This window comes from Festucalex cinctus, chromosome 13 (assembly GCF_051991245.1).
Source record: "Festucalex cinctus isolate MCC-2025b chromosome 13, RoL_Fcin_1.0, whole genome shotgun sequence".
NCBI lineage: Eukaryota > Metazoa > Chordata > Actinopteri > Syngnathiformes > Syngnathidae > Festucalex > Festucalex cinctus.
In genome coordinates, this window is record NC_135423.1 from 9,470,353 (window position 1) to 9,492,797 (window position 22,445).

Here is a 22,445-nt window from a genome sequence, read left to right on the forward strand (position 1 = left end):
TTCAAGTGTTTCACAATTATTTATATATCACCACCAAACCTCTCCCACTATCTGACCAGACTATAAATAGTATAAGTTATAACATTGGTGTTGTACACCTCTGCAGAAAAGCTAATCCTCCTTGCACACTCTCTGACAATGAGAATGCTGCTGTTACTTTGAAAAATCTAGGGTCGTGTTATGAGGACACATAAGGAATTGATTAATTATGTGCAAACTGGCCCTGGAAGAGGTTGCATTGATTGTAGAAAAGGGTACCGTTGGCCACCCGGCGATTTATGCTCTCTCTGGATTGGAATAAGCCACCAGAGGATGTTTAAAGGCAGGAGGTATAGCCAGCAAATACAATCAAGGCTCATGCTTTATTCACAATGACTGCATGCGCTGCAAAGGTTCTCTTGAACAGGCCCCCCAAGCCTGTTTCACTTTGCAACATGAAATTTGGTAGACCTGCCTATCATGAGTAGAGCCACTAAAAGGTCTCAAGAAGCCATGCTCAAAAACAAATAGAAAGCATGCTAATTTGGGTTGGAGCCATGCTCCTTCATAGAAAAAACAAACAAAAAAAAACCTTGCGTTCAGAGTCCCTGAAGTCTATTTCACTAGTTTGCAACATGAAATTTGGGTATGTATGTCTATAATGAGTAGAGCCACAAAAAAAAAGTTTCAAGAAACCCTTGCCGAAAAAGCACAGCAATATCTTATCTGTTATCTTGACCTCAAGCAGCCACACGGATGGGGATGATGGAATTACCGTAATCACTTTTATGAGTCTCGACATGGGAAAATGTGTGTTTTTTTTGTGTGTGTTTTTTTTTGTTTTTAACGATAACAACTTAGAAGTTAACTTTGGAGCTTCGACGGCAGAAGCACTTTTGTTTATCTTAAGTGAATAAATAGGATGCCACCTCCAAATTGCTGACGGTGCATATCGTCAGCCTGTGCCAAAGTGAATGATCATACTTTGTCCTTAAGGAAGCAATCTCCCTGGGGTTTATATTAACTTTAGCTTCCTTGTTTTGCAACACTTTTTTTCTCTTCTTAATGTTCCTTGACAACACCCAAAGGACTTGTACAAATTGCCCACTGGAAAAAAAAAATAAATAAAAAATTAAAATGTCTTATATTTGTGTATTTATTATTGAATATTCTCGATCTTTCTTATGTACAACGCTGTATTAAATCTGTTTTTTTGAACTGCTCTATAAATAAAATTGCCTGAGAATGTAAGACAATAATTGTGTATTTTAATTCTAATATTTTTGTTTATGTCTAGTATTTGGTATTATTTTCAACGTTTTAAAATTCATTCATTTATTTATTTAATGAAAGTGTCGCATTTGTTTAGACGCTAATGTGCTTTGACATTTTTGAAGTGGAAGTGCAAGTAAGCTAAGTACTTCTCGTGGTACATCCCACTTGGTTCCCAGCAGAAGCGGTGCCCCGTCATAGTTCTTAGTGGTACAGCCCACTTCTTCCGTGGATGCAAGCAAGCAAGCTGGCTGGCTGGCGACTGGCTTGCTGACTTTCATCCACAGTTGGGACGCGCGAGGGCAACACGCTCCGGTCCAGTCCCGTCAACTGAGCCATGGAGCCGTTCTGCGGACTTTTAACGACACTCCTCGTCGTTTACGGATTCTCCGGTGAGTCGCTTAGTCTCTTTGGTCACTTGTGCGAAGTTTGTGTGCCGTTTCGTCTGTTTTCTTGCTCTCCTTTCCACATCTGTGAGTCAGTGGCCGGCGAGTCGTGCCTGCCCATTGCTTTGCTTTTGCTGCTAGCTTGATGGGCTGCTTTGCATCCTCACTCAAAACCGGCCCCAAAAGTTATTGAAACGACGTCAAATGGCGATAAATGACAAGCCGATGGATGAGGGCTATGGGAGTGTTGAGTTTGATTTAGAGAAGGTCGCACTGGGGTTGTGTGTGTTCGTGAGAAGGGGGAGGCAGCGCAGTTTGCCCCGCTGCGGACTCTGAAGTCTGGCAGAGAGCGAAAGGGGGGGGAAGAAGGGCCGGTCCAGGGGAGGCAGACTGCGGACTTGAAGGGGGGCCTGACCCGCAAGTTGGGCTCAGAGACAGCTGGAGGACCCAAATCTCTCCACCCAACATACAATTAATTTATATTTGTATGTATCAAATGTTGTTGTATTTCTTATCTAATACACATTTGCTTTTTCACCTATTTTTCGTCTTGTATTTAGTTTTCCCTCAGGTTTTGGGGGGTGTGCTACTATATATTATTCAAATATTGTTGCATTTATCACACATTGTTTGTTTTAATTTTCTTTGGTTTAAAAGCAAAACAAAACTCAAAATGACCTAAAAGTCATGCAACCAGTCCCCCAACCGGTCTTTCACCATTTTGTCATTGTACATATCGTTAGCCTAATTGACAATTCCGAACATCCTGGCATTTCTGCTATTTCCACAATGCAACACTTCATTTCCACGGATTGTCTTGACTATCATACAAACCAGACATGTTGTTATAGTAGTCAAACAACATTTCATCACATTTTCCAATCAAAATAATCATCACAAATCAAATTGCAATGATCCAAAGTCCAAAGCTTTTCGGTGAGTGGAGATCATCACTTCAACGAGGAAAAATGCTGCATTCGAGGAAAGTTTTATCCGATTCAGATTTTTTCAGTTCTGCCCTCGGGCGTTCGAGGCATATGTAAAATACAAGACATATGTTCACGTGACACAACATGATTTGGAATGACTGTGTTAATCAGAACAACAAACCATTTATTGAAATCAGCCATCTTTCTTTGTTTACATTTGCCTCAAAGGTTTTGAGGGCGGAACTGGGACACTCTGAGTGGGATAAATCCGATTTCAAACGCAGCATAATACTGCCATCTTGACTTCTGACGTCATTTCGGAATTGTCAATAGCATAGTTGCCCAAGTCATAATTTTGAAAGTTTTTCAGGAAAACCTAGAAAACTAATTCAACAGGCAAAACAAGTCTTCTTGCCTCGAGTCGTCATTTGTGGATTACCATGACCTGCACGTCTTGGGCTAGTCTACAGAGACAAACATATGGAGGAAAAAAAAAGAAAAAAGATCCATTATTTTTTTACAATAATTTTGGTATCTTTTAGTGATCTGGGCCAGTGAATCAAAAATGACCTAGGCTCAACAGTTCCCTCTTTTGGTGAGGCAGTGCGGTATATTCCAGTCGCTACAGATCAAATACTTCAAAATGCAGCAAAGTAACTGGAATGAAGGCAAGTTACCGTAAATGACATAGTTTTGAATTGGTCCATTTATCAGCCAAACAACAAAATCATCTATATCTGATTTACTGAGCTATTGGCAGTTTCAAAGTTCATGCAGGTCCATTTAAGTTGCATGGCTCCATCTTTCAGATGCTCAACTTAATTTGTTTATAGACCACAAAAACAACCAACTCAACCACAAATGTAACAAAGTGCTGTGAAAAAATAAAACGGAGAGCTTTGATTGGTGCTGATGCAGCAAAAATGAGGGCCGTGTGTAGTTGGAGAGGGAGGCGGTTCAGACAATGTTGTTGGGGTTCACTCCAGGGGAGGCACTGCGGCGGCTCAGGGAGGATTAACCTGCAAGTTGGGCGGAATTCCAGCTGGAGTACCATTGAGCCCCCCCTAAGCATTCCCTGTCCTCTTCAGACCAGAGTACAGCAGTCTGGGGTCTTTTTATTTATTTATTTATTTATTTTTTGTACATGCATCCTCGACACACAACTAAACGAGACGATGTCGTGAATTGGTGAGCAGTGAAAGCAAAGCAAAGCAAACACATGAAGTTGGATGAGGTAGTTTTAACATTGAACCTGTAATGCAATGATTTCCAACCACTGCCACGGGAAACGATCCAATTTCACTTAATTGTGTCAAAAAAGTCATCTATAATTGCCAATAATGTACAGCGGTACCAGAGGTGTTGATTCCCATTTTTTTCATATCTTTACAAAAAAATTCCATCCAATGTTTTTGTATTTTTCCAATAGTTTTTTATTTTTCAAATCATTTTCCCCTGATATTTGAATATTGTTTCCCAATATTTTTGAACCGGTTTATCTCAAAGTCTTGACTACGTCTAGCAGGTCCTATTTCTCATTCACAACTTGCATGGAAGCGCGTTACATTTGAATCAATTAGCTGTGTTGCTGTGCTTGCCTCTTTTTGTAAAATCTATTTCTGTCTTGAGCCTGTAATTTGGGCGCCTCCATTACTGCCACATTTTATTTATTTCCATGCGAATCACGCCGCCCAGAGGGGGAGACCAAAACCACCAAAGTGAGGTCTTCAATTAAAGAGACCTCGCAGCTTTTAGCTCCGCCTCGCTCCAATCGATCCACCCATCTTGAAAACGACAGCAGTAACTTGGAAGCTAGTCAGCAAAGTTACTAGTGACTATTTGTGTTAATTTATGAAGCAGCTTTTTATGATTACAGGCAGAGGGGGGGGGAAAGAGCGCAATGACATTTGTGGCAAGAGTCGAGACAATGCAGACAAAAGCCAAAGCTATCAATCAGCCCGATTGTAGAAATGTGTTGAATCAGCGTGAAAGGCGCATTATTAAAAGATCGCCGGGAAAAAAAACACATGTAATCAGGACATTCCACACACTTTATGCTGCTGGGAATGCTCAATTGCAGCGTGACAGTAAACATGCTTGACATACAGCGTGTCGGTCACAGCAGCACTATAAAACCATTCCCATTCCAAAGAATTTGCTTCTCTAAGAATAAATAAGATGTGCACTTTTGATGTCAAACTGCAGCCCCAAATATGTGTCAGACGACAAAACGGTTGAGTCATTTCAGGAAAGAATCACAGAACAAACGCTACGGCCATTTGAGTAAAAACAGTTATTGATATAGATTTACATTTGATGCATGTGCTCAGTCTCACGCCAGCAAACATAATAATGTTCCAAATACTACCAAGTACCAACAATACTTCTAAATGCCCAAATCCTTGACAAATATATGTAAATGTTAGGGGAAATACAAATGCATTGGCTGAAAAGTTTTGAAATAACTGAAAAATTACAAGCATTAGAAAAAAAATATTAGATGAGAAATATTACACACAGTTGAAAAATACAAATTTGGGCACAAATTTGAGGTGAAAAAATATAAGCCAAAAAATACATTCAAGTTGAAAAATACAGAAATATGGAAAATTAAATATGTCCATATACGGTAAGTAAAAAATAGATAAAAAAATGCCTGTAAGGAATCAATAATAAATATTAAACGTAAAATACGGGAATTTTGGACACTGCTCCAAAAATATTAGGTAAAACAAATACTCAGAAGGAAATGCATGCATGAGGTGAAAAATAGAGAAACATGGGACACAAACATATTAGTCCTAAACATTTTGCTGAAAAATATTAGGGTGACAAAAAAGTAGAGTAGTACTAAAGTAGTAATACGCACGCGAACACAGATACACAACATAGATTCAAAATGCAAGAAATATGTCACTGAAATATTGCACAGTTGCACACAAATAGGTGTGCAAAAATAGTTGGTGAGAAATACAAAAATACTGTTAAAAAATAAATGCCAAAGTTAAACGTACAGAAATGCGTCACATGAATATCGAACAAAAAAAATTAACCCAAGTTTTCCCGTTAAAAATAGAAAATATTAGGCAAAAAAATGCAAAAATATTAGAAAAATGCACATTAGATGACAAAACAAGAAATATTAGATGGAAAATACAGAAATATTGGACATTTATATGTTAAACGAAAAATATTGGGGTTGGGGGATGGCTGGAACGGATTAATGGCATTAACATTCATTTCAATGGGGAAAGACGATTTGAGTGTTTTGAGCTACAACATGATCACAGAAGGATTGAAAATCGTACGTCAAAGCAGGAGTCAGGACTGTGCTCTGAGTTTCTATGGCAGCCCATCTAGGCAGCAAACTAGCTGATGAACTTGTGGTGAGAGTTGCTGCTGTAACGTGACGTCAGCAGGACACGCGGCGGCGCTAATTGTGTTGAGATTTGACATGTGGGCCTCAGCTGTTGCATGTGGCGCGCCCGCCGCTGACCTTCAGCTGTGATGACTGGAAAGCGCTCGTCACCGTTGCAACGCGCGCGCTGTTTTCTTTGGACAAGACAAGCCATCAGCAGATGAGCATTGCGCTTTATTGTGGGAGCTGCTAACGCCGCACGCTCGCTAGCGGCCTGCGGTCGGCCGTCGCCTTCTGTCGACTCCACCCGTCGCTTCCCCCGCCCCCCTTTTGCCTGACAGATGCGACCGTTGAGGCTCCTCAAGGAAAACTGCTCCCCGGTGGTCTCTTCGGGGAACTCAGAATTGCAACTTGTTGAGCTTATCTTCGTCTGAACGTGGCGGCAATAAATAAAGACGCACAATAACGCCCGTGATTTACAAGTCACTCTGCTTGTAGAAAAGAAAAGTACTTCACAGAGGCTAAGCAGAGGTCCTGACTCGACAGGTCAAATTCGTTCCTTACGTGAAGGAGGCTAATGATAGATGATGTCACAGCTCTCATTGGCCCTCCTGTCATGAAATAACGTGTGTGTATTCTGGAACGCACATGGCTGTCCAGACACACACACGGCCATACGGTTCAAGCGTGTTCGGACTGTGAACTCGCAAGCTCACCTCATCTAACCTCAGCCAGCGTTTTTCAAGACTTAGACGTCTATTTTCCATCTCAAAAACGTTGTTGGTGACTAAACGGGCAGCCAAAGCGACATTTTTTTTAATCTGTGTATGTATGACTGGTTAGCAAGTTCTTCATCTTACTGGATTGGATGGACCACAAACAAAGTTGTACAAAGCTAACTGAAGGGGCTGCCACACAAATTGAAAAAGAAATTAAATGTCACACTTTTTAACTAAACGGGCAGCTGAGAAAATTGATTTGGTGATCTGTTTTGAAATGGTTCACAAAAGACAGCTTTTGTTCAAGTTGCTGTTCTGTTTAAACATCAGCTGCGGCCTGAATGGAATGCCACAAAAAGCAAAAAGTCAGTGGTAGCTGCTCATTTTTTACATGGAAAGGAGGCATTTGCACATTGCAATTTTTTTGTGGGGGGCGAAGTTGACTGACTAGTGCCTAAAGGCGCTAACAAAATTAGAAAATGAAAAAACCTATGACCTTGTTCCGCTCCCTGTAAAAGCCACCATTTTCCTGCCTCACTGTAATATATGTAAATGGAGTTGAGGGGGGACAAAGTTGTCAGACTGCCTAGATGGGCTTCCACAAAATTGGAAACAAAGTAAACGGTAGTCCCTTTTTAATCAGCCTGTAAAATCCATGATTTGTTGTCCCGCATCTATATAAACGGAATAGCGGAACGGGTGGTTGAAGATGACTGCTGCCTAAATGGGTTGCCACCAAAAACCCAGAACAAAGTCAACACTGGTCCCCTTTTTGTACATTGCCTGTAAAAGTTGCAATTTTTCCGTTTTACTTTACTCTACAAATCGAATGTCAACAATTGTCAACAAAGGCAACTGCTGCCCAATGGGCTTAGACAAAAAGAAAAGGGAATAAGCGTAAAAAAAAAACGCTACTCCCTGCTGCTTTTCTGTTTGGCTGTTTTGTAAAATAGGAACGGGAGGACAAAGTCGAATGATGCCTAATGGGATGCCCCAAAATTTTAAAGTAAGCCTTTTTACAATTTACAATGTCTCTAAAAGTCAACATTCAGCCGTTCTTTTTTTTTTTTTTGTATGAACTAAATTTCCGGGATGAAGTCAAGCATACAAATTCCAACATTTGAGGGTCTTAAATAGAGGCTGGATGACGCCCATGTGTAAGGGAATTCCGCAATACCAGGACAGAGGTGTGAAATTTTACATCACCCACTCAAGTCTTCCTGCCACACAAATGGATTTGTGCGCTTAAATGACATGAACGAATGATTGGGCGAAGTCCACCATCAGTTGAAGTTGCAACGATGGCAGCCGGACAAAGTATTATTTATTTATTCTTTTAAACAAACATTCAATAACATCACCCATGCAAATATTCGATTGCGAGAATGTGACGATATTCTGTTTCGCTTGCTTTCCTGTAAAAGTCGAACACCAGATCTGCGAATGCAGCCATTGGCTAATTTTTGGGGTCTGTGTGTGAAGGAACTGAAAAGTTTGGCTTGCTAATGACCCTGTAATTTCAGTCTTTGGATGTGGTGTCCGATTCCAGGAGATGTGTAAGACAATTCCAGGAGTGTTAAGTACAACCTTAAAAACTAAGCTCTTCAACCTGTTTTCTTAAAAGGTAACTGTTTTATATGTCAAACCAAATGCTAACATTATCAAATTGCGGGTTGATGACAGTCTCCTGCCTGGATGGATTCTGTGTTAGCCATTTTGCACGACCTTGAATTAGGCATGGGCTGATTGCCATCTTCAAGGTACACAAGTATAGCGGTTTTATAGTGTTACAGCTTCAAAATAGTTAAAATTTCCCATCAGCATTATAAGTTTATTTTTTCTCTGTTTACTTTTTTAGTCAGTCGTCTTTTTTTGAATTTTTCCAGGAGCGTGGCTTTGTTGAGGTTGGAAATGCAAATCATGCTTACAAAGGGTGGCTGCTCTTTGGAAGGTGCTACGACATTTATGAGAGTACCACACATTACTTGTCAAATCTAACACCGTCTTGGAATGAATAATGCTGTATTAAAATGAACATTTGCAACCTGCTACGAGAGTTGGCGCGTCTACAATTGGAGAAATGAATATGATTGACTTGCCACAGAAAGAAAATGGAATGGCTAAAGTTAGCTCGTTATGTCACAATATGAAAAAGAGCAGATTTTCTGAGAAATAAGTACCGGTACTTTTTATGTTTAGTAGTCATGCAATATGTGTAAAAATAAAACAGATTTAATTTAAATGGGAAGATATTTAACCCAAAACATTTCAAGGCTGTAATCGCAGTACCGTGAAACCGTGATATTTTTGCTCCAGTATCTCATGCCAACAGAATCGGATACCGGCCCAAGCCTGATGAATGAAGTTTTGACTTGTAATTGACCCTGCAAGTTGAGCTGAATGCCGGTTCCTGGCTAGGACACCGATATTATGCAGATTTTCTGTATGAAATGGGCAACGGAAAATGGAGTATGGTAGGTCATGAGTGCACCATGAGTCAAGTGGCACAGGGGGAATTAGTGGACTATCCAAAGAGCTGTGTGATTCTATTTGAGCACATTCTTCTTCAGGCCATTACCACAATACATCTGTCTGAAGGAGCGAGGCTGCTGGACAAACACAACTAAAGAAATCCAAGCTAGGGGGACTATAATTTTCCCCCTGCTTTGGCATTCCCAGCCATAAGGTGGCTGCTGCAAAAAGAAGTGTCCTTCATGACTAATCTGACTGCATTGTAGTTTTTATTTCACAGGAAGAAGTTTATTTGTCGGGCTTTCCTGACAGAATGGTCGGAAGTGCATTGGCCATGTCGTAAATAATGTACGCTAGCGAATGTTTCCTGCTTCTTATGGTTTTGGAAGCTGTCATTCCTGGAGAGTGCATGGCCGTTTCCGTGTTTATGTTTTTTTCCGTTTGAAAAAAGCATCCACCGAGTGGTTGTATTGCTTGGGAGAGGCAAGCATGCAATCGAAATGAGAGACAACGCTACATACAAGCTCATGTCAGGCAGTCTGCATTTGTCAGTATTGAGTGATTGCTGTTGGTTATCCCACTTGGGTGGTGGGTGGGGCGGGGGTCCTGTTAGAGCCAAACGGCGCAACCACCTGACAGCTGAACGACGGGGCCAAATAGGCCTGAATGGCGGCCACACCTGTTTCCCATAACCCCCCTTTGCGCCTCTCCCTGCTGACTCGGCAAATCCTCGCGTCTTGTCTACACGCCGCTCTCTAATATAAACGACAACACCACAGCGATCTGAGCACCGGGGCGTCGCTTTTAGGGGGGGGGAATAAGCTCGTCTCAGCAGGCAAAAAAGGCTCATTCGCTGTAGGGAGTTAACTGAGGAAGTACCTGGCAGCCATTTGTACTTTTACATGACATCCCGCAAAAATGCCAACTTTTCTACATAACACAGCAAATGTACGTTCATGCAGTGATTCCACAATAAGAACACATCTGGGATGGTGAATAAAATATTTTCTGCGGCCATTTTCACCGTGACCTCCGACTGGACCAGAAGTAAACAAATCCTTCGATTTTATGTCCTTTGACCAAGGCAAGTGATTGAGAAAACAGGGAAGAATGGCTTTCCATTCAAATTTAAATTCTTTGTGCTGGTAGTTCCTGAAACTTAAATGTTCCAGTCTGATGTGTTCAGTGATGCAGAGCACAAAGGCACATGGACCTTTGAAAGTATGACCCCCAGGCGGTGTATCCTTGTAGTTAGGATTTAAAGGAAATGTCGGCATTAGTATCTGTAAGCCTAACACAAAATAGTCCTCTAAATGTTCCTAGTTCTAAGGTTGCAGAACTACACGTCTCTGTACTGATACTTACAGAAACTTAAAAAGTAAACTGTTAAGAGCCCATCCCAAAAGTCCAGGACCTCTTGAACGTCCTACACCTTAGTTTGGCTCGATAAATTATCCAAGCACTAAATATAAAAAGTAATTGCTGTGATGCAAAAACACCATGATTATCCAAAAGTTGTAAACTTCCAGGATCTTGAAATTCATTTTACATAACTTGTATTAACCTGCAACTAAATTGTTCCAACTATTCCCTGATCTGCCTAAAGTCCAACGATGTAGCAGTCCTCCAAAAGTTCCTAATTTCCTGGGTGCAGTTCCCGAAATCAAAATGAAGCGGAGCGCTTTTACGTTTTCATTGACTTGTGGTCAAAGGGAAGACATGCAGTGGAAAATGTGAGACCATGTATTTATAGATGGGCAGCTTCTGCCTTCCTTGTACTCAAAATGTTTGTATTCTGCATATATAGGATCGCTATTTCCAAGCACACGTGACCCCAGTCTCCACCGAAAAAATAATACGTTAGCTGAAAAGCTAATAGAAGCTTATACAGAAAGTAGAACAATCAATCACACTAATTTTGTAAGGGTTTGTCACAATTCAAACTGTTGACATCGGCCATTACATCGGACTACAATTGGATACACATGAGAGTGGAAAGTTTTCTGGAAAAATCTACACTAAATTGCCAAACCACTCAAATTAATTGGCTTTTTGTGACATATGTTTGTTACATATGATATTTAAATAGGGGATGTTTCTATATTACTTTTTTTTTTTTTTTTCAGGCTGACAAGTACTCAACTCTTTAGTCACCGATACTAGTACTTTTAAAACATAACATTTATGCTATATATCCCAATATAGCATTTTTACTTAACAATGTAAGAAATTAATGCAAATTTTCTGTTCTAATAATTTCTAGCTCCTGATTGTAAAACGGTTACAAGAGGGCAGTCAGTACTACTATCGGCCACTGTTGTTACAAGTACCGATACCTTAAAATAAGTTTAGTACCGGTGATTTGGCACCAATACCTGGTATTGGCACTCGCCCATCCCTACGAAGCTATCTTTGCATACATCTGTGTCATTTCAGCGCATTGTGACAGTCGGTGTGAGCCTCTCCCAGAACAGAATTTTGTTTTTTCTGTCCTAAATTTTTAAAAGCAATGTTACGCGGGATGGGCATGCATCCATTTGCTACACATTTCGGGCGACACATAGGAAAGAAATTCCCGGCTTCTAAAGTAAAATGCTTGTTTGCCTCTTCCACTAACACTTCCAATTCCATCACTTCAAACGGGATTTTGCGTTCCAAAATTTGTCATGGTGGAAAACCATCAGCACTACCTGAAGTTCAAGTTTGTAAATATGGCGCTCTTAGTGTCCACCAGTTTTTCCTCCATTGCCAACAACATACACACTCTTTTAGCGGACACACAATTTAGTGGCTCCTCTTTGGGATTGTGTTAAATCAGGCTGTGTGCGCGCGCTTGGGAAGACTCCTGTACAGTTAGTTGCCCTTTTTCCATTATTTCCAAGTGGATTTGTTTTTCTATGCTGTGCACTGTGTGTATTTTTAACATTTGACACACATAGCCAGAAAAAGTATTCCAGTTAACTGAGACATTTCTTTCCAGCGCATATTGCTTGGGTTTGCGAGTGTAAATTGTGAGTGTCCTTCATCTTTTGTCTAACAGGGTGACAGTAGAGCGCTGACAAAAACAAAACAAGTGAACTCCCTCTGACCATGCGGGATAATGCTGGTCCTGTGCCACATTGAACCACCGACCAATGTACAGTTTTCGCTGGGCGGCTTCGCTTCCTCCCCGTGAGACATTGATTGCTCGTTTCCGCATTTCACGTGGCCTGAAATATATTTTTCGGGGGAAACAAGAGCAGGGGAAATGCTGTATTAACCATAACGAAACCAGCAACCTTATCAACATTCAAAGTGAGAGTAATGCAGCATGTTGTCAAAAAAACAAAACTGCTTATTACTGTACTGCCCACGCTCTCCAGAACAAATAGAATATGACGTCTATGGGGTTGTCACTATTAATAAAAGTACATCTTTTTGGTGGGCATGTCTAAAATAGGACAAACGTGGGAAGGATTTGAAACGAAAACATTAATTGCATGCTGTTTGTCTTGTGTTGTCTGTATGTGAGCAACATTTGTTTTACAAATGAAGTCTAATTGCCTAGACTCCATCAGTATTAAAAGTAAACTTTTAAACCCGTTTTTAAAGCAGACTTTTCCAGATTGCTGCCATCCTTATCATCTTTTTAACTGGGATGATCATATAGGTCTGTGCAATTAATCGAAATTCAATTACAATTTAAATTATTATAATCCACAATTACAAAATCAGCATAATTGTAAAATAAAAAAAACATTATTAATACTAATTTTGAGTGCTTTGAAATGTTTAAATTTCTACATTTGCAACTTTTTTAATGTTAATATAACTAATTTAATACATTTTGTTTCATCCAAAAGGAACTTGCATAATTAGTGTTTCAAAGAATTTTATTTGTCTTCACAATGTTTACGTTTAACCATTTTCTAGTTTTCTACTAAAAATAAATGATCGTCCTTATCGTGATTTCAATAATCATGTTTAATATTTTCTTCATAATCGAGGAGCCGTTATAGATGTACGGTAATTTAATTGTTTGACACATCTCCATTGCCCTTGCGTGCAATAGGCTTTTTGGACACTGTGGAATATTTGTAGTCATTCTCTTTATTTCTATTTTTAAAGGTGGCAGTTAACATTCATAACTGGCATTGAACAATCACATTGCTGTGATGGTTTTACACGTCGACTTTGCCCGAGTCCGAATGGGCCGTAGACTTGTCTGGATGACAACGGTACTTGTCATTGCTTTTCGATTGTGCAAGGTGCTCTTTATCTTGAAGACCTGCGAAGAATGATCCCGTGACAGTAATTGTATGTGTCAGAACACTCGCTTTAGCCAAACATAGCAGACTTGGCCATGTTTGAGGACGCTGTTTGAGAGTCAACGGCCCCACAAGAACAGTGTCCAAGTTGTTAAACAGGGATCGAGAAGAGGCAAACTCAAAGAGCGAATCCCCCCAAGGGAGCTTCAAATTCCTCTGGCTTGGCAAAGTGCGGTCAATAGGCCACATGGATCCCTTTGTGTGTCGATTGTCATTGTGTAAAGAAGTGGAAACCACAAACACACAATGCCTATTGGCAGACCTGCTTTGCCACACCGTTGGGAAAAGAGCGAGTGGCAAATTGCCTCCTGTCCAGCGTGTCTTTATCATAAAGAATATTTGTGCAGGGTGACACGAACATGAGTGTAATCTACCCCCTTCCTTCCTCGCATTGTGCCCTGGCGAGGGCGAACAAATAGAGGGTGACAGGCCTTGAAAAAAGCGAGGCAGGCGGGCCTCTTTCACATGCCGCCGTCCTTTTCAAATGGCCCCGTTCTCTTTACAAAGTGGACCCCCGGCGGCCTTCCACGCCACTGATTAAAGATGTCCACTTAACAGGACCACATGGATATTGTCCAAGCGGTAGCTGCAAGTCAACTTCTCCGGCGCAAAAGTAGTGTGTGCTGTGAAAACACAAACATTCCTCATGTCCCGCCTTATTGTTTGTTGTGGGGGTTTGTGGTATTTTTAGGACGGACTCAAAAACACAATACGGTACAATGCGTCGCACAGAGGTTGGGAGGATTTGAAGTTTTCAACGTGCAAGAGGGAGGGGAGAAAAAAAAATCTCTTTACAGAAAGATATCAGAGAATGAGACATTTAGTCATCTTTTTGCACGGATGCCAATACCGTGCGCCAATTCCGTAAGTTTGACGCAAGAATGTATTTCCTGCGCTTTCAGTTTCTGAGCCTGGTTGATACAACGTTAACGTTTTGCATCAAGGTGATGCTTTGGAAAAAACAAAATAAAACTAAAATGGAAAAAATAGTTTTGTAAAGCAAAATAAAAGATTTTTAAGATGAGAAAAAACTGACTACAGTGAAAATGCCCTTTGTTTTCCTCTTGTCAATTTCATACATGAGCTTTCAAGCTTGATTTCAAATGTATTCATTTTGGTGTTGTACGGAAGAAGGAAGGTCGAGCAGGTGTTTGGGAATTGTAGTTTGTCATTACACAATTCTAAAGGTATTTTTCACTCTACAAATAATCCATACTTTTAATAAAACTCTAAATTTAACTAAAGCAAAACATTTAACCTGCTCTAAAAAGTAATTAAAACTAACTGAAATTGAAAACCAAAAGACAAACCGAAATAACTGTCATGTAAAATCCAAGGCTATTCCAACCTGGTTTGGACTAGCTCTGCAATGGTTATTCAAATTATCAAATAAATAGGAACGTTCAATTGTTTAAAAACAAAAACAAACATCAATTAATAACACAGGTTGACACTCAATGATTTTTTTCCTTTAAAACCATACACATTCAAAGCTGCAGATAGTCAAGTAGAAAGTGAAAAGGGTGAACCCAAGTGGACAAATAAAAATCTGCACAGTATGTAAAACTAGTACCATTTAAATCAGATTATAGATACACTTGTGTATCTATGTTTGTCGTAGGATGATGTCAAGCATTCTTTGTATAGTCGTCAAAACAAAATTGGCGTTAACCCTCAAAAATTGGGAAAGAATTTTGGTCGTAAATATATATTTTGCAAACTGAATTATGCTGCCAAGTGATGGACCACCATGTGCTCATAAAATGCGAACAGTTCTACACTTTCAAACTAACAGCATAACCTTTACTTAATGATGGAATATATCTTTTTGTGGGGCGAAATGGTTTAGAGGCACCTTATTGGAGATATTGACAGGAATGTGAGAATGCTTATGTCTATATTTGCCCTGTGAGTGACCGGCGACCAGTGCGGGGTCTACCGCGCCTCTCGTTCCAAAGCCAAACAAAATGACTGGAAATAATCCAGTCAAACGTGTGTTAAGAGTGCTGGTCGAGAGAGCTGAAACCTCACTTACGCCCGCCCACATGGTTGAAATGTCCTGTGTGTGAGTGCACCTCATTTAGAAGCATTTTAACACTTGTTTTTTTTTTTTTCCCCCTATGTGTGTGTGTGTCCTTGATCACAATCACAGAATCATTTTAATGGAGCGTAATGGAGCTTTAATAGTGCCCTTTCATTATTAGTCTGCGTGCACTCCCCTTCAACAGTAACACTGAGTCTCATTCTGCCTCGCGGTGACGCCCCTTGAAAATGAGAGGAGGCAGGAAAAGAGAGGCAGGCTGTGGCGAGGTTTGGTTTGGGTTGGGCTGGGCTGGGTTGAGTTGGGCTCTCATGGGCTAGCGTGGTTAGCAGCAACAGCAGCAAACCTCCCTGGAGGACTGCTGATGACTTTGGACACAAGCTACTGTTATATGCTGCTCTGAAAGTAAGCCGAGCATTTGCACTCTTTTGCTTGTTTACCAGCCTAGCGTGACATTTGTGAAGGCTTGATAATGCGGCTGCCCTTAAAATGGGTTTTCACAAATAAGATTTGATTTGATTGTCAAATGACAACATCATCCTCATTAGTGGTAGTAATGGACCAGATGGAAATAGCCCAGTTCTACATGATAGGTCGTGTTCATGTTTCTGCTAGTCCTGAAACGACTTTTCCTCCTGCGCAAATCCTACATTCTTGATCGGTGAGGTTTTTAAATCAATCCCTCATGACCGTCTATACGCGATATTTGATTACAGCTACAGGGACAGCGCTGTCTTTCGTCCTACGCACACTGGCCGACCTAACGGCGCGGCTCTCCGTCCAGATGACAACGCTCCTCCGGGGAGGTGCGCGCCGGCCTCGGGTGGGCGTTGAATTTGGCTCGTGGAGCGGCGGCGGACACGGAATGTTTGAGCCGCTTTTCCAGGCCGCCAGGAGGAAGGTTTTGATTTACCCTTCGCAGCAGCTTGTCACAATTAGTGATGTCATGAGGGAAAGAAACAAATATTGAAGCGTTTCTTCAAAGCAAGCGGAGCCTTCCCATGAGTTCATCGTTTTCCTGGACCGCTCACGGAACGTGAATGAAGGGCAAAAGTGCAGCCCCTTCCTCTTTTGGCTGGTGTTTGTAGACAAGAGGAGAGAGGTTACTTCGAGTAACAGAATGACATATGCAGGGTCATGTGATAAACCAGGTAGCTGCTGTCCCACGTAAGCCACTTTGTGATCACAATCATACAGTTGTGCAGTGGCTGAGTTCAAATTCAACCCACTACTTTGGCTCCATCCACCCATTTGTATTCAAATTTTCAAGAAATGTGAAATTGAGTTGAATGGAAAGGGTAGAAATTCGAAAAAGGGCCCAAAATTCTAAAAAGTATTTCCACTTGGAGGGGGTGGATTTTGAAGTGTTTCGAAAAAAAGAAAATGCGCATTTTGGCTATGGAAACCAGTTTTGCGAAGAAACGCTGACAAGACGTCGCATGTACATTTGTAGTCACAAAGCAATGGCGGACGATAAAGTGAGGCATGTTTTGGGGGACGAAGAACCAGAAATATTTTTTGAATTAATTAAAGTAGCGAATATTAATGCAGTTTGAGATGGAAAACAGCAAAGAAACGCAACGGTTTATGAAGAATTACAAAAGCAAACTTATACGATGTCATTGCACGGCGCAGTCTCCTTCTCCTCCTTCTTCTTCTTCTCTTTCTTCTCGTTCTTCTTCTCCTTCTTCTTCTTCTTCTTCTTCTTTTTTTTCTAAATTACTGGTGGATCACATCTCTATGGTGTCTACCGCCACCTACAGCGGCGGAATCCCCTCTCAATATTCGAGAAAAGAACACATGGAAACGGGCACAAGTCGCATGTCCGTTTTGTGGGGGGGGGGGTTCCGTAAAATTTGCTTAAAAATTTCGAAACATTTGGATAGAAACCAGACTATTGACATACAGATTGTTCGAAACGGTTGTTAAATAAACGATATCTTCATCGTTGCATTTATGTATTGCATTCACAAACGTTACTGTTTTCCCTAAAGTGTAATAACATGCTCCAAAATGTGTTCTATATTTGCAATCTGACGAGTGCGTTGTACTTACATAGGTGTGTGAAGTTGGTGACTTACATGTACGTACACCAAATGGCTCTTAAAAATTATTACTTAACAGTTACATACTTAATAGTGAGCTGCCTCGTAAAAGCATGACACATTGCGTACATGAGATTTCTCAAGCTGTATTTTGGCAAACATTTTACGTTGCTCCTTAGTACCCGTCATGCCAACTTTCCCCCACAATCACATTTCCTGGCTGTCGGTATCCCACGTTGAGGCCATCTGTCTCTCCTCCCCCCGAATGGTCAGGGTGGAGTCGACTGTGCACCCCCGCCCTGTGTTTATGTACATGCTCCCTGACGCTCACGCTAAAGCAAACAGCACATGGCGCGCACGCCGGCTCTCGTTTCCCGGTGTCGGAAAGCCGACACCCACGCCAAGTGGTACAGAAGCAGTCGGGTTAGAAGTCCAACACGCGTGTGTGGACATCTATCAGCGTTGTTACTTTACCGTGTCATCTCTTGTAACAGTCAAATGCGTACATTCAGTCAAAACGCATTGAATAGAGCAGCATAATGGCTTTTTGTGAATTTGTAATGAAATGGCAAACAGAAGTGGCTCAGCGTCATGCCTGCCATTTGTCAACAGTAATGTAAAATTGTTACTTTTTTTTTAGTTCCATTTTGCTGTTTTGTTTTACAGCAAAATGGAAGCGCAGACAGACTTTTTGTGAACAAATGAGTAAGATTCTGACCTTCTGTGAGGTGCAACGGTTTCAGATTTTGGTGTACGATTATTGTCTGAGAAAAAAAACGTGGTTTTACGGTTATTCTTATAGACATAAAAAAAAATCACATCAGCATTCTTTGAAAATGTATATTTTTAGCAAGCATAACTGAAAATAAATTTAGACAAAGAAAACTTGCTTTTGAGCCAGACCTCTGTTAGCACTTCAAGAGTAGTCACTAGCAAGTTGCCATATGCATTTGTATGAAAAATAAGAGCTCTACATGCATGTTTTGGCTCTGTTACACAACTAGCGATTAGTGCATTTTCGGATTTCCTCTGCGATCGACCAACTTTTTGCCGATGAAACACTTGATTTATTTCTTTTGTGATGGGTATCAAGTATTCGACCTCATTCATGACATTAACAAGCGAAAATGTAGATTATTGCCCTTAACGCTGGTAAGTTAGTCAATTTGTTAGCATAATTATGCTATCATGGCTAACGTTGTGCTGTGCTTGTAGCTTGTGAATAAAAGTGTATGAGTTCTACGGCCCTGTTGAAGAATGTTTTCACTGCTACTGCTTTTTTTCTATGTTCAGAGTAGTATTTTGGTGAGGTTGTTCTACTGTATCATTGACCAACTTTTTTATGGCAAGAACTTGGCTAAGAGTTGGCCGCATTTGAGTTCATCTACAGTACAGTATATGTGACGTTTGAGAGGTGTGATGATGTAGACTACTACGTTAGCTTATGGCACTAGCCAGACTGGGTCTAAAAATAGCAAAAGCAAACTTCTCAGGAATTACCTCTTTCAAATAGGTTGCCTTGGGCTGTTTTAAAAATGGGGGTTATTAGGTAAAAAAAAAAAAAAAAAAAAAAAAAAATCCCCCACTTGCACGTAGGTGGGTGCCAGAATCACATAAAATGTTTTGACAACGCTGGGTGAGTTACAGGGGCGGGGGGGAAAAATCAGGAAAGCCCGAGTATTATAGCACAGTTGGCAAGTTTACAACGCAATTCAACATACACCGAGTCAAACAAAACAAAAATGTCAGATTCTCACACACTTGGACCTTATTTTGGTAGAGCGAAGGCTTGTGTATTGTGAGCATGCATGCATGTGTGTGAGCGCATAATCTGGGAAATTACAGAGGACGCAACGGAGCACCAGGGTAGCCTCATCCTCGCTTGATAGCATTGCTGCGGCTAACCGCTCGCGTCAGTGCCAAGGACTGAAAATACCAGCCAGTGGGCCACTTTTATATGTTTCGCTCAGTGCACACATCCGAGAGGCACACACAGCAGATTGATGGTTCCCAAATATAACAAATTCTGCGTTGTAAACATGTCAACAAGAACTAAAATGGAGCTAGAAAAACTAGTGCTGTTAAATGTTTGACTTTACAAGCCTGAAAAGCTCGAGAGTATAATTTATTCTGTTTGTAGTGTTTGAGTCAGTTTAAATCAATTTATTTGTCACTTTTTGAGAACTACAAGGTGAACTCATTGCTATAGGGGTATGGATATAAGGGGGTATTTTCATTTGTTGACACTGAATAAACGCTATGAGTACAAAGAGTTAGGTTTAGGGTTTTGTGGTTGTTGTGGTCAGAGTTGGCTGAATTTTACTGCAAAAATTTGCATCGCAGGTGTCAAACCTACATGTGATCTTTCAAAAAAAAAAAAAAAGTGTAAGCAAGACCCAGCTGGTGTACATTCATATTATTTTATTTGGCTGGGTTTTGACTGCCGACCAACTTTTCCTAGACATATTACTAAATTGACCTGTTTAATGTTCCTGTGCATTTTTTTTTTTTCGCTTGGCCTGTTGGTGACATGAGACAGGTGAATGATGCGGGCTGCTATGTTAGATTCTCATGCTAGCTGCTAGCTAGAAGGTTAGCCGTATGTGTTCTGGTTTTGTTAAGTGCTAGGTCACCTTTTATTTTACATATCCTTCTACCAACTTCAGTTTGATTTTGCCCTTTTTTGGTCACTGTTGATTTGCATTTGAATGTCTGTCTGTGATGTTTGGGCAAGGAAGGATTGAAGACAACTCCATTTTGGGGTAGGGCTTATATATGCTGGGCATCCTCTCTGTTTGACAAAAGAAGCCAGAAAGGCAACTCTTGATGTCTCCAAGTTTTTTAGAACAGCAATATAGAAAATATTGTCCCAAGATTGAGGGTTTAATTCTTCATCCAGGGGTAAGCAGCAACCTGGTGTTGGTCCCCGAGAAAGTGGACGCAGTGCTGGGCAAGAAGGTCACGCTGAGCTGCCGCATCAAGATGGTGCCCAACCTCAACCTCATCCAGAGCTCCTGGGAGCGCCAACTCCCTTCAGGCAAGGAGATCCTGGCCGTGTACCACGTGGACCACGGGACATCCATCCCTCCGGAGTTGGCTGATCGCGTCTCCTTCATTTCCACCACAAACCAAGATTTCAGCATCTCCTTGGAGGGCGTGGAGCTTGCAGATATGGGCTCATACACCTGCAGGGTGTCTACTTTCCCCCTGGGAAATGGTCAGGCGTCCGTCAACGTCAATGTTTTAGGTAAGTGGGATGATTTCTTTGTGCATGCATTAGCAGTGAGTGCGTAGTGCCCAGTTTGGTCGCCCTCAGACCTCCAAAGTTCCAAACCGCTTTTCCTTTCTACATTTGGATGTAACTTTGAGTAGGGTTTAGGACACCAAGTCATACCCTCTGATTTTACTGTTTTTACAAGTTTAATTTCGTCTGTGACCACTCATGTAATGCAAAACACTTCTGACTCCTGACTCAATTCCCATTTGAAATGAATTGAAATGTCATCTCAGACCCATATCAGGTCTCCTGAAAAAGACGTTTATAATCTCAATGGGACCAACCTGGTTAAATGAGATTACTGTGCTCCTTTGATTGTGTGGACCATATCAAAGCAAAGAGACCTCATGAAATCCAGTTGGTGTTGTATTTAGGTTTTCTTTTGGTAAGAATCACTTCTATGTGGGGTATTGCTCCTTGTCATGAAATAAGCTAAGTTTACGTTGCTCTTATGATTAAGCGCCCGTTTCATGACTTTTTTAATTTTTTTTTTATTTATTTATTTTTCTCTTGCAAGTTAATGCAAACAATTTGGCTTAGCAACATTGCGTGTCTGGAAAAACTTAAATCCAGACTTCAGTGTACATGTTTGAGTGGAAAAAAGAGGCTTATTGTTCTGTAAACTAGTGACAGCATTGCTTTACAACATTTATTTGCCGAAAATGAAACCTAGTCAAAATACCAAAAAAGGTCCAGTATTGTCTTGTTTTTTTTCACTGCCCTAATTGATGTCATGAACAATTTGGGGCAATATGATTTTGACACACTCTACCACTTTAACACAATGTCACCCTGTGGATTTCCTGGTTATTATGACTAATTGAGGAATGGCGAACACAAAAGTTGACTGTTGTCTCGGAGGCAGCTAATTGCTCAATTGCATTACAAGAAGTCGCCGCTTCTTGGCTTTTGTTCCCTCGCTTTTTTTTTTTTGTCTTCTTTGGCCTTGGCAGGAAAACCTCAACATTTTGAATTATTAACAAACAATTTACTAATAGCGTATCGGATTTCAAAGTGTGTCAGAAGTGCTGCACTGGCTTTGGTTGTGTACAAACAAACCTCAAGCACTGAATCCTCTGGCTGACTCTGATGCTCCAATTGGCACAGGAACTGAGCATCTATCACAGATCGACCGTTGAAAGCACCCAGACAATGACACGGACTGTTCAACACATGGCTTTAATCAGACGTATTACACAGCTTTGTAACACACCATCACGACGACGACGACATGAGTCATAGCTAAAAACCTCATCAAGATGAGAAATCTGATGCCAAAAGATGAGAATGAAGCATGTTGACATGTTAATCGAAGGCCGGCTGTGTAAAATGGACATTTCACCAATGTGACAAGTGAAGCAACTACAAGAATTTATTGTCCCGCGATGAGATGCGGAGCCCCCCTCTCTCGCCTCCTCCCTTTTAAATTTGTCTGCTCACTCGTGTGGCCAACAATGCAGCTTTTTTTTTTTTTTTTTTTTTGCCTCGTCAGAAAACTGAGAATTCAGCTGTGCAATAGAGATTTGCTGACTCATGGAAAAGCCCAAGCTCATGCAGTGGCTGCTCAACCGCACACCGGGTTTTATGAAAAGGAAGTCATGTGACGTGTACCTCTTTCACACAAATCATCCTGCAAAATCAATTCTTAGCACAAGATCAA

At 40.9% G+C, this 22,445-nt stretch overlaps 1 protein-coding gene across 2 annotated transcripts in view; it reads left to right on the forward strand.

Annotated features, from left to right (window-relative positions):
- Positions 1-1,455: 1,455 nt before the first annotated feature.
- nectin3a (nectin cell adhesion molecule 3a) overlaps positions 1,456-22,445 on the forward strand; it is a 36,153-nt gene continuing 15,163 nt past the window's right edge. Inside the window, exons 1-2 of one of the 2 annotated variants that reach the window (XM_077541992.1) lie at positions 1,456-1,643; positions 20,408-20,755. In XM_077541992.1, coding sequence (XP_077398118.1) covers positions 1,589-1,643; positions 20,408-20,755 — 403 coding nt within the window. In that variant the 5' untranslated portion in view covers positions 1,456-1,588. Of the gene's footprint in view, positions 1,644-15,742; positions 15,869-20,407; positions 20,756-22,445 lie in introns of those variants that run through there. The other variant, XM_077541993.1, reaches the window with a different exon arrangement.